The sequence below is a fragment of the Cyphomyrmex costatus genome, unplaced genomic scaffold (genome assembly GCF_001594065.2).
Source record: "Cyphomyrmex costatus isolate MS0001 unplaced genomic scaffold, Ccosl1.0 scaffold378, whole genome shotgun sequence".
Lineage (NCBI taxonomy): Eukaryota > Metazoa > Arthropoda > Insecta > Hymenoptera > Formicidae > Cyphomyrmex > Cyphomyrmex costatus.
Window position 1 is genome coordinate 207,632 of NW_017277972.1, and position 12,020 is coordinate 219,651.

At 45.3% G+C, this 12,020-nt stretch overlaps 1 protein-coding gene across 1 annotated transcript; it reads left to right on the forward strand.

Moving 5' to 3' along the window:
* The first annotated feature begins 2,284 nt into the window (after positions 1 to 2,284).
* PlexB (plexin B) lies at positions 2,285 to 10,191 on the forward strand. The gene is made up of 6 exons (XM_018543470.1): positions 2,285 to 2,684; positions 2,935 to 3,860; positions 3,958 to 4,361; positions 4,620 to 5,112; positions 6,097 to 9,906; positions 10,003 to 10,191. Exons 1-6 carry the CDS (start codon positions 2,285 to 2,287, stop codon positions 10,108 to 10,110), a joined length of 6,141 nt encoding a protein of 2,046 aa, XP_018398972.1. The 3' UTR covers positions 10,111 to 10,191.
* The last annotated feature ends 1,829 nt before the right edge of the window (positions 10,192 to 12,020 follow it).

Here is a 12,020-nt window from a genome sequence, read left to right on the forward strand (position 1 = left end):
GTGGTGGTGGTGGTGACTATACTATCTACTCCGTGTGCGTCGGACGAATTTTAATGGCGGCTGATCCCAGCTCGCGGCCCGTTTGCAGTGTTGTGCTGTGAGGCGACCACGTTACGGCCGCTCGACGCAGCTCGAAGCGGAGCGGGGCCTCGCGCGACGCGACGCCGACTTTATGGTAGGCGGGACACGGTATACGCGAGCCATCGCGGATCGTCCATCCGGCGGCGATTACCAACCCCTGCTGGATATACCCCGGGCGGTGCTGTGCGTGTGCGGCGGCGACGGCAACAGCGATAGTCGCTTCGTGGTGGCGACCAGGGCCTATATCTGTCCAGTGCGAACCACCGGGAGCCTCCGCCATCCGAGCGCCGTGCGCGGCGAGCATGTCGCACAACCGCGATGTGCCGTAGCGATCATCCACGCATACTTATATACGCAGTCCAGGGCGAGAGAGCAGCGTGGAGCAGCGTTCCCCGCAGCGTGTATCCCGCGAGAGACGCGCAGCGAGCAAGGTAAAATTCGTCTTGTAGCCGCTCTACGCGAGTCCGCGAGGCAAGAAGAGGTGGCGGCTCTGGCGTGTCTCGCCCGAGACGTCACGTCACCGTTTTCTGTGTCCGAGCGTCGCTCGCGGTCGCTCGTCGTAATCGTCTCGTTGAATTCAACGTGAATCGCGGGGCCTCTCCTCTCGCCCCCCGCGACTCATTCCGACGATCGTGAGACGTTTCCGTCCGATTGATTTACGATCGTTCGGTCGGGGCGGCCGTGTTTTGGTCAAGTTTTGCTAGCTGGCGACGGGAATGGTGAGGAGAGGCGGCGGAGAGGGAGGGGCGACGGAACGGGGTTGGTGGAGAGGATCCTTGCCTCTTTGTGCGAAGACAGTGGCCTTAGCTGTCAAGTGCAGCTACGTTTGGTCACGGGTTAATCAAGGGCGGTACGTGCACTGTGTTGTAACCCGAAATGCGTGGAGCCATCTGTCCCTCGCCGTTATATGCTTCTTCATTGTTGAGAAGAGACTCGGCAAGCCCTTCTTTTTCCTTCGCCGCTCCTCGGTGGTCGTCGTCGTCGACGAAGAAGCCTCTCGAACGGAAGCGCGTTGCCAGCGCGTGTGCCAGTCGATCGTCATCCTTATCGAGACGCTACACCGATACTCGCCCGTAGCGTTTTATCGCGCGATTGATGGTTCTTTCCTTCTTTTTTTCTTTTTTTTTTCTTTTCTTTTTCGTTTAACGCGTCGCGTATAAATTTTGATGGAAGGCGCTGCTGTTCGGTTTTAAAGGTTATTTCGGAAATTTGTCCCGTCTCTGGCGTAGTTCCGCTCGGTGCGTGTTACCGTTTTAGTTTTTGTTTTGAGAAATTCAGAGAGAATTTCAGGTTGGAGTTCGTTTCCAGGTATATATAATAAAAAAAAAAAGTGCGGATTTAACGAAATTAAATAAATTAAAATTGAATGGATATAAAAAATATATACAAGTTACAATACGAAGCTTCCCAACACCTGAATAGTTAATTTGTCGCGTGTGATACGTGTGATATACGGTGCTTTCTAGCAAGTGAATCATTGAGCTTTGTTGTCTGTCAAATTGTTGTTAAATTAAACAGATCTGTTTGCGTCATTTGTATTTTTTGCATTCAGAATTTTCTCTTTTTCTCTTTAATACTCAAATATATATATTTATCTTGTTTTAAATAAAAGCATTTTTTGCTATTATTAAGATGAAACAACGACTACGTTATATGGACTTTTTGCAATACGCTTTAAGTCTTATAGGCCTCCTACGATAAGCCATTACCTAAGTTTTAAGTATTAAGTCATAAGAAATTCAATACTCACAGTCGATTGTGATTGGTACATTTCTTATGATTTAACATTTAAAACTTAACAAGTAATGGCTTATTGTAGAAGGCCCATAAAATGGAAAGCAATTTACCAGTCACAGTCGAATGTGAGAAAGCTAATCGACTGTGATTGGTCCGTTCCTTAAGACTTAGGACTTACAACTTATGACACTACGTTTCTTGGTAGAAGCACCAATAACTACTTGTTTCTTCCTGTTTGACGTAATTCGTTCATAATGTTTCAGGGATGCCAGACAATGATCGGCGTGCACTCGGTGCCTGCACTCGAGCGTAGCTGGTAGTACTGCGTTAATACTGGCTCCCTACCAGCAGCAGGGCACGCGTCCCGACACCATACCTTTTATATTTCCTCTCCTAGACCTGCATACGCACTGACGCGCACGCGAAGCGTGGGCGCACGTGCTTTGTCAGCTGTCGCGTACACACCATGAGATTCCTGGGACTCACCCAGCCATTTCCCAAATCGCCCACAGTGACGCCGCATCTGCAAGTGCCGCTGCCATCGGTCCATCATCGATTATCCCTCTCATCCATGTCCATTGCCACATGGTTCCTAGTGATACTGGTAACTGCAGCAATCGACACCCCCGCCAGCACCGTTCCACCGATACAGGACAACAAATCCCCGCACATAATAGCGCAGTTCCCCCTGGGAAATGGACAGCGATACGGACATTTTTCCTTGGACGCCAACGCCACCAGAGAGGGAGCTTTGAGATTCAATCACCTCGCTATAGATCCTTCTTCAGGGAGACTCTATGGAGCCGCGATCAACAGGCTCTTTCAACTCGATTCGAATCTCAAATTGGAGGAATATGTCTCAACAGGTAATTTTAAACAAAGTAGCTTTCGAAGCCACAATGTGTGAATACGCAACATATAAGAAATAAGGGCTCTGAATGATTAAGCTGTATCTTTAGCGCTTAAATAATTCGCTGTGAATTGATATTATTACATATTTTTGTATTACATACTGCAGATTCAATCTGGCAAACTTGGTCTTTTAATCTCTCTTTTTGCATAAGATTTCATCTTATAATTCACAAGATGGATTCAATCGATCTGTTCTTATTTCAGGACCGAGACTGGACAATCCTCAGTGTCATGCAACAGGTTGTATGACAAGGGACATACCTACTTCTTTAATGGATAATGTGAACAAAGTACTAATCTCCAATGTCCAGGCACAGACGTTAATCGCTTGTGGCTCTCTTCTTCAAGGTGCTTGTGAAAAATACAAAATGTCCAACATATCCATTAAGCCAGAGTTCGTTCCTCACAGCGTGGCTGCCAACGACGAAAGTTCATCCACTTACGCTTTTATCGGGCCTCAAAAATACAATCCGTGGGAGCAAATGAACATACTCTATGTCGGAACGACGTTCACTAACAAAGGGGAATATCGTCACGACGTGCCCGCCGTTTCCAGCCGAACACTAGCCACCCTGCAGTTCGTCGAATACACGTTCAACAAACAATCGAGCGTGTTCATTGACGTCAAGTATCGGGATCATTTTCTGGTCAAGTACGTGTACGGGTTCAACGCGAGCGACTACGCGTACTTCGTTCTGGTGCAGAAGCAGTCGTATTTGCCGGAGCAAGAGGAACTGGGATACATCTCCAGGCTGGCGCGAAGCTGCATAAGCGATCCGAATTACGACAGTTACACCGAAGTGACTCTGCAGTGTACGGTCGATTTAGGGGATGGGAAGCAACATCATTACAATTTAGTCCAGGACGCGAAGGTAGCGGCAGCGGGTAGCGATCTAGCTATGCAACTTGGTATCTCGGTCGGCGACCCGATATTCGTTTCTGTATTCTCGCCTGGTAGAGGCATCACGAACGAGCCTCTGTCACGTTCGGCGGTCTGCATCTACAGTCTGCAAGACATCGAGACCAAGTTCAACGAAAATATTCACATGTGCTTCAACGGTAGCATCAAGTATCGAAATATGGGTTACATCAGCGGTCCTATACAAGACGGAAAGTGCCCTACTGCCGGTGTAAGTAGAAACAAATCTGTATACATATAGGAAAGATAAGACGTTGGAAAGTATATTCGGCTATTTTCTACATTGGTTGTATCATTTTATTTTACAGACTACAGGAAATATTCTGAACTTTTGCGAGGTGGGATTGAAAATTTCGGGGGTATCGCCAATCACGGGCCAAGCTATATTACATTTTTCCGACACATTTATTAGTTCAGTGACCATCGCCAACACCGAGAGCCATACTGTAGCGTTTTTCGGCACGAACGACGGTGTTCTCAAGAAGGTCTTACTGTCTGGAGTCGAAGCTTTCGTCTACGAAAGCGTTACGATTGATAAAGGACAAAAGTTATTGCCTGACACGCTGATTTCACCGGATGGCGAATATATCTATGTGTTATCCAACTCGAAGATATCAAAGGTCAAAGTGGAACACTGCAGTGGTTATACCAATTGCAGTAGTTGTCTCGATGCGAAAGATCCTTACTGTGGCTGGTGCTCTTTAGAAAAGAGGTAAAATATGTTACACTAACAACACTTTGTATGCATAAATTTTAAATTTCTTACCCTCTTTATTTTTTTCATTAATCTTTTAATCTTTTGCAGTGGAGTCTCACTTTAAAGCAGGAAAATTGAACTAATCTTGAAAAAGAGTAATTCAATTTTTCATCTTTAAGAGTGAGCTTTCACCTTTCAGGAGTAAGATTTTAAAAGTTTCAGAAAGTATAAACATAGATTTTTTTTTTTACCTTACTGTATCTTTGCTTGCAGATGTACTGTGAGAGGAGATTGTCAAAAAGCAAGTCACAGCAGTCCACGATGGTTATCTCTGGGCACGGGTCAACAGTGCATTGATTTCGAACAGGTCCTACCCGACCGTATGCCCATTAATCAGATGACCACAGTGCAATTAACAATTAGAACTTTACCGGAATTACCAACGGGCGCTAATTACAAGTGCGTTTTTGGTAACGCTGAGCCAATAGACGCGCTGATGACCGGTTTCGGACTGTCCTGTCCCACACCACCCGTCGTAGAGAGGCCCAGCATTCCCGAGGGCGCCGATCATGTACTCGTCCCGCTTTCCGTACGATCGAGTGAAACGAACAAGGATTTCGTTTCGCGCAACTTTGCGTTTTTTGACTGTTCGAGACACACCGTGTGTACCGAATGCGTGAAGTCGCAATGGGCGTGCAGCTGGTGTGTGTACGACAATAAATGCACTCACAATACTAGCTGCCAGGGCATTATATCGGGGGAAAACGTAAGTTTTTTTTTGCTTAATTTGTTTGAATTTAATTTTCGTCTAGATACACGGGGTGTCTAGCGGCTCTTGAATCTTTGAAATCCTGAAATTATACTTGAATTTAACGTACTCTTGAAAACTCCTGGAAAATCCCTGGAATTTCAGAGCTGACCTTGAATTTTTTATTTTATTTGTAAGGTACTGATCCTTTCGCATGGTAATGCTACTCTCGAACGAGGCTTTTCAGTCAATCGCGAATGTTTAACTAATAATCAGAAAGAAAAATCGTTAATAGCTCAGCGAACTATTTATGATGCGATGATTACAAATGGAAAAGATGTAAACAGCTTTGAGATTACGAAATCTATGATACATTACGCTCGCAATGCGCATGCTTGGTACAAAGAAGCGTTGGTAAAAGAAAAAAAAGACCAAAAGAAAGAATTGTGTGATGTGGAAGAGTCAAAGAAACGAGAATATGTTAAAAGTATTAAAAAGTAAGAAAAAAAAAAGAGTTTAGATGAAGCTTTAAAAGCAAGTGCAGATATTGAAGATCAAATTGATAATTTAATGAAGCTCTGATAAATTAATTTCATATGGTTATTGATTTATAAGGATGTTTGTGATACGTTAATAAAAAGAAAAATCGTTTATGTTTATAAAATATCCATTTGATATTATTTATGAAGCAATAAGAATAATTTTGTTCCGAATTTGTTAGCTAAAATTCATTCGTCATATAGAATCCTAAGTTGATACTTCAAACTTGATAGTACAAAGCGTATACCATTGTGCGAATCGATGAAAATTAATGAAGTGATGGAAATTAATCGATGGATATATCCTGGAAAAACTAGGATTTTTTACCTAGAATATTCTGGAATTATCCTTGAATGGATTAGTCAGATATCGCTAGACACCCTGGATAACAGATCTAACACTGCCATAATATCACGCATAATTATTTACTTACATGCTCTAATATTTTTCTTTGTCTTTCAGCAAAACCAAGCTAATCTTGCCGCGCACGGCGCGCAGTACTGTCCGAGATTCATGGAACGCAAAGAGCCGTTGATGCTGCCAAACAGTGTGCCTAAGGAGATAGTGCTCGAAGTGGAGAATCTGCCACATCCGCAAGTGGGCCATAGCGGATTCCAGTGCATCGTCGGTATCGAAGGTGCCAATCTGAAGGTACAAGCTCGGGTAGACAGCAGCCGGTTCATCGTGTGCGACAAGACCGTGTACTCTTACGAGGCGGTCAGCGGCGAATACGAGGCCGAAGTGACGGTTGTTTGGAACACGAATCATCACGTGGATAAGACCACGATAATTTTATACAAGTGCGAAGTGCTCGGTTCGCACCGCGAGCACGCGGATTGTTCCTTATGCGTGACGCGGGACGCTCGATTTGAGTGCACTTGGTGCGGGAATAGCTGCGTGTACCGGCATTCGTGTCTACAGTCACCGTTCACCGAATGCCCGAAACCTCGAATAGACATGATCAAGCCGCTCAGTGGACCGATCGAGGGCGGCACGCTGGTGACGATCGAGGGTAGCAATCTTGGGCTGAAGGAGAGTGACGTAGAGGGTAAGATACACATTGGCAACACTCCGTGCACTCTGGTCGACTACGAGGTATCGGTGCGCATTGTTTGCCGCACCGGTCGGCACGAGGCCACGGATGCAGCGTCCGTCGTGGTTGGTAACGATGCCGGGTACACGGAGAGCGCGGTGCTGTTCAATTATAAGGATATACGCCTATCGGGGGTGTATCCGTCGGTCGGGCCGCAGAGCGGCGGCACGCAACTGGCTATTACTGGTAAGTATCTTAACATCGGTAGTACGATATCAGCGTACCTGGACGAGTTGCCGTGCCACGTGAACGCGACCCAAGCGAGTAGCACAAGGCTGACTTGCGTGACCAGTAAGTCGGGTCGCGTTAGACGAATTCACCGGCTTACGCTGAGCATCGACGGTGCGAATCGCACTCTGATGGATAATCCGTATAATTACACTCACGACCCGACTATCATGGAAATCAAGCCACTGAGGAGCTTTGCCTCGGGTGGCCGCATGATCACCGTACACGGCACAAACTTAGACACCATTCAGAAACCTGAAATGGAGGTTTACTTCGATAACGAACAATTGCCGGTGAACAGAACCGTTTGCACCGTCCTGAATCCTACGCAAATGGAATGTCCAAGTCCGAGCGTCGCCAAGAGGTTCGTCTCGATCCGACGCAGTGAACGTTCGGCGGCTTCTACCAGTGTTCTAGGTACATCATCACCGCATTCGTTGAGACTGAAGGAATCACAGCTGTCCCTCAAGATCGCTTTTATCATGGATAACGTTGAGAGTGTGAGGGACTTGGAGAAACAAAGTCTCCGTAATCGACTGCTTTACGTCGAGGATCCAACGTTCTTTCCGTTTCCACGAAACGTCAAACTGTACAAGGGGGATACGCTGGTGATCGAGGGCGAGAATCTCAATTATGCCAGCGATGAATCCGACGTAAATGTCACCGTGGGTATCATGCCCTGCAATGTAACGTCGCTGGCACTCACGCAATTGGTTTGCACGCCGCCGGATCAACAGCCCGCTGACACAGACGAGCTTGGTATTAAAACTGAGAGCGGATTACCCCTGGTGGTGGTACGAGTCGGTCGCAGTCTACGCTTTCCCATCGGTTATCTGCGTTACGAAGTTATCAAATCCTATCCGATACCACCGGAAGCGATCGCCGGTATCGCCGCCGGCACCTTCGGCCTCATCTTCCTGTTCGTCCTGGTGCTGGTGATATATCGTCGTAAAAGCACACAAGCAGAACGGGAATATAAGCGCATACAGATACAAATGGATACGCTTGAGAGTAACGTCCGCATGGAGTGCAAACAGGCGTTTGCGGAACTACAAACGGATATGACAGATTTGACCGCGGATCTCGAGTCGTCGGGCATACCCACTCTCGATCATAAAAATTACATTATGAAAGTGTTTTTCCCCGGAGTGATAGATCATCCCATATTAAACGATCCGCGTTCGCGCAGCAACATCTCGCGCACCAATTACGATGCAGCGATGATACAATTCGAGCAGCTCGTCAACAACAAGTACTTCGTGCTGACATTCATAGAGACCTTGGAAGCTCAGAAGGACTTTAACATCAGAGACAAAGTGAACGTCGCTTCCTTACTGATGGTCGTCTTAATGGGTAAAATGGAATACGCCACGGATATACTGATGAATTTATTATTGAGACTGATCGATAAAGCGGTGAACACAAAGCATCCGCAACTTATGTTAAGAAGAACAGAATCCGTGGTGGAGAAAATGTTAACGAATTGGATGGCGCTTTGTATGTACAACTATCTAAAAGACTATGCCGGCTCATCCCTATTCCTGCTGTTCAAGGCGATTAAGCATCAGATAGAGAAAGGACCAGTGGATGTAATAACGCACGACGCGAGATACTCGCTCTCTGAGGAGAGACTCCTACGCGAGCAGATCGAGCACACGATCGTCACGTTGCACGTGGTGCAGGACGATCTTGACGAGAAGATACAGTGTAAGGTCCTAGACTGCGATACTATAAGCCAGGTGAAATCGAAGATTCTCGACGCGCTGTACAAGAATACTCCGTTTTCGTTGAGGCCGTCCGTACACGACGTTGATCTGGAGTGGCGGCATGGTCGTGGTGGTCACCTGACCCTGCAAGATGAGGATCTCACGACCAAATGCTGCGGCGAGTGGAAGAAGATAAACACGCTGGCGCACTATGGCGTCAAGGAGTCAGCGGTGATGTCGTTGATTCCCCGTCAGAACGATGGCTTCTCGGTGGCGTGTAAACCACCCTGCCACAATTGCAAGCCCTCGCATTATCATCCGCAGCAACAGCAGCATCAGCAGCAGCAGCAGCAGCAACAACCGTCGATTCATTCGCACCATCAGCCGTCGCATCATCATCTACATCGACACTCAAATCACTGTTCGTCCACGCATCTTCCATCCACGCCCAATCACGGGCTGATCAGTCCTATAATGTACAATCATCCCGTGAGCGGTCTGTACTTCGACTCCCAACACTCGCCGCCTATTATAACGGCGAACGGCGACGTCGAGAGCGCCCATGGCGGCAATCAGCGGCTGTATCATCTGGTGAGGCCTATCGAGGATGTACATTATCCGCCCGGCTTAGGCTTTACCGGAAGCAGCAAGCACCACCATCCCGAGCGAACGCACAAGGCGATCCCGGAGATATTTCTGACGCGATTGCTATCGACGAAGGGCACTGTACAAAAGTTCGTCGACGATTTTCTAAACACCATACTGACCGCTAATGAGGCGTTGCCTAGCGCGGTTAAATGGCTGTTCGATCTTCTCGACGAAGCTGCCAAGCAGCATGGCATTGTCGATCCGGAGGTGGCGCACGCGTGGAAGTCAAACAGCCTGCCGCTCCGGTTCTGGGTTAACTTTATCAAAAATCCAGATTTTATGTTCGACATCAACAAGTCCACGACGGTGGACTCGAGCCTCTCTGTGATCGCGCAGACGTTCATGGACTCGTGCTCGATGACGGAACACAGACTGGGCAAGGACTCGCCGTCTAACAAGCTGCTCTTCGCCAAGGATATACCGCATTATCGCGAGAAAGTGGGTCGATTCTATACAGATGTACAAAGACTGCCGCAGATTACCGATCAGGAGATGTCCAGTGCTATGCAGCAACTGAGCGCATCTCACGCCAACGAATTCGACGTAATCGCGGCGCTCAAAGAGCTCTACATCTATGTCAGCAAGTATTATGAACAAGTGAGTAATACTGTATACTCAATTGGAAATGGTCGCTTCATTATTTTCTCGCTTTTGGTGGGTGAAATTAAGCCGTGACGATGAAATTCTTTTCAGATCCTAGAGGCCTTGGAGACAGATGCGGGCTGTCGTAAACTACACCTAGCTCATAGACTAGAAAACGTAGCGTACACGCTCGAGGGAGAAGAGACCAGTGCCTGCTGACATACCCTCCTCACTTCCATCCCAGGACCCGTCAACCTCTCCAGAAATTCTGACTAGTGCCTCCACTTCATGCATCAGCTACACCTCGTTACATATGTACAAATATTACACATTGAAACACATCGTGTGAATAACAATGCCGTAAGAAAGATACACGCGATTTCGTTAGGGCTAGTCAGGCGATAGGTCACGGGATAGACAGTCCTCGTGGTAATATTTTACCGTCTTTACGTGTTGGCCATACCGAAATACGCTTGTAAACATGTATGGATATTGGTAGGCAATGTACGCGCCTCTGATCCTTAAATCACGACGCTGGACAGACGCCCCCTGTTAAATCTTTCTGAAGGAAACGAGCAGAATATTTGTGTATATGAGTCTTATCGAATTTCTACGAGTTTTAATTCGTATAAGAATTAAATTTTTTTTCGCGGGTTATTATTGTTATTGTAGCATAGGCGAGAGATTTCGTTGTCTTATATATAATACTAAGTTATTTTAACTTTCTATACTCTATTTTACGTCGTAAAATACCATTTCTCTGTCGAGACTCCTTTGAGGATCCGAGACGTGGATCGGTGCAAATACTTATTAGGGAAGAAAAATTTTAAGTGTAAATTTTATGGCCGATCTGATATCTATACGTGTGTACGTAAATACGGAATACATAACATAAAGTAAAAGTAACATGTCTAATGGTAAGTGAGAGAAAGCCATAGTGTCCACCAGACTGTCTGTACGAGAGCGATGTACGGCAGCGCGTAGTCTGTGATCTGAACACGAGTGGCTATGCCTATTATCTTCATTATGATATATATATATATATAATTATTAATATGTTATATATATATATACATACAAAAATATATATATATATATAAAGCAAAGAATCATGCGCAACACACCTCCACGGATTGTAGTGAGCTAGTTAGAGAGGGACTATATGTATTATAAGTTGGGGGTTACGCACCCTTATAAAATTCAGAGACAGAGTAACAGATAATATTAAATTAAGGCGATTAAAGTAACGTTAACAAAAAAAAATTTAAGAGTTAAAAAAAGTTATAAGAGCAGCTCAGTCTACTCTAGGCCTATCTACGTATATCGTCTAACGTCGAACGAAATCGTTTTCTTTTATTTTTATCTCTTATTTTGCTTCTGCGAGTCTCTCTATATCTGCGAGTCTCTCTATATACGTGGTAGTTAACAAAGTGCGAATAATTTTTTAGAAAGGCCATTTTGTGAAGCATCTAAAGTTTTATCTTCCATTGTACGTATTATGATATTGTGTTATTATTATTATTATTATCGACGGTTATTAATTATTTCTCTATTATCTATATATATATAATGCTGCCTATTAATTATGCTTATTAGATTATTAATGGCGAATTCGGTACACATGCACTGACTCTGACATGCGAGTGCAGAACCACTTTGGTGCTATGCCAAACTACACTGTCAGAAACGTCAGTGCAACATTCTCGAATTCGTTTAGTTCATTCGGTTGATCTGAATATAAATTCAGCACTACACTGGGTCAGAGTCTTCATTTGCCGAATAAGACAATCTGAATGCACTGACACCAGTGTGCACAAGTCGAATGTACGGCACTGAAAAAGTTAACGCACTCAGTGCAGTCTGCCGAATTCGCTACAAGTGTAACAGATGCGAAACGAAACGGACCTTTTTACATCAAATCGTGTCACGAGACTATTATTAGATTAATTTGTATTATTAGACTGTTTCGATTGTGAAGTTTTGTACTCACTGATATACTCTGGCTGAGATTTAAATGCAATTGTCGCGATAGATTTTAGCAGATACTCATCGTGACATAACGACACACAGTATTCTTCAAAGGATCTAACTTACTTTTTAGTTGTATAAGACTGGTAATTTTTTTAACT

Bases quoted from the DNA above. Each gene is read 5' to 3' on its own strand.
- PlexB (XM_018543470.1), top strand. From the start codon at position 2,285: ATGAGATTCCTGGGACTCACCCAGCCATTTCCCAAATCGCCCACAGTG. The intron at 3,861-3,957 runs GTAAGTAGAAAC...TTTATTTTACAG, and splicing joins GAAAGTGCCCTACTGCCGGT to ACTACAGGAAATATTCTGAA. The intron at 5,113-6,096 runs GTAAGTTTTTTT...TTTGTCTTTCAG, and splicing joins GCATTATATCGGGGGAAAAC to CAAAACCAAGCTAATCTTGC.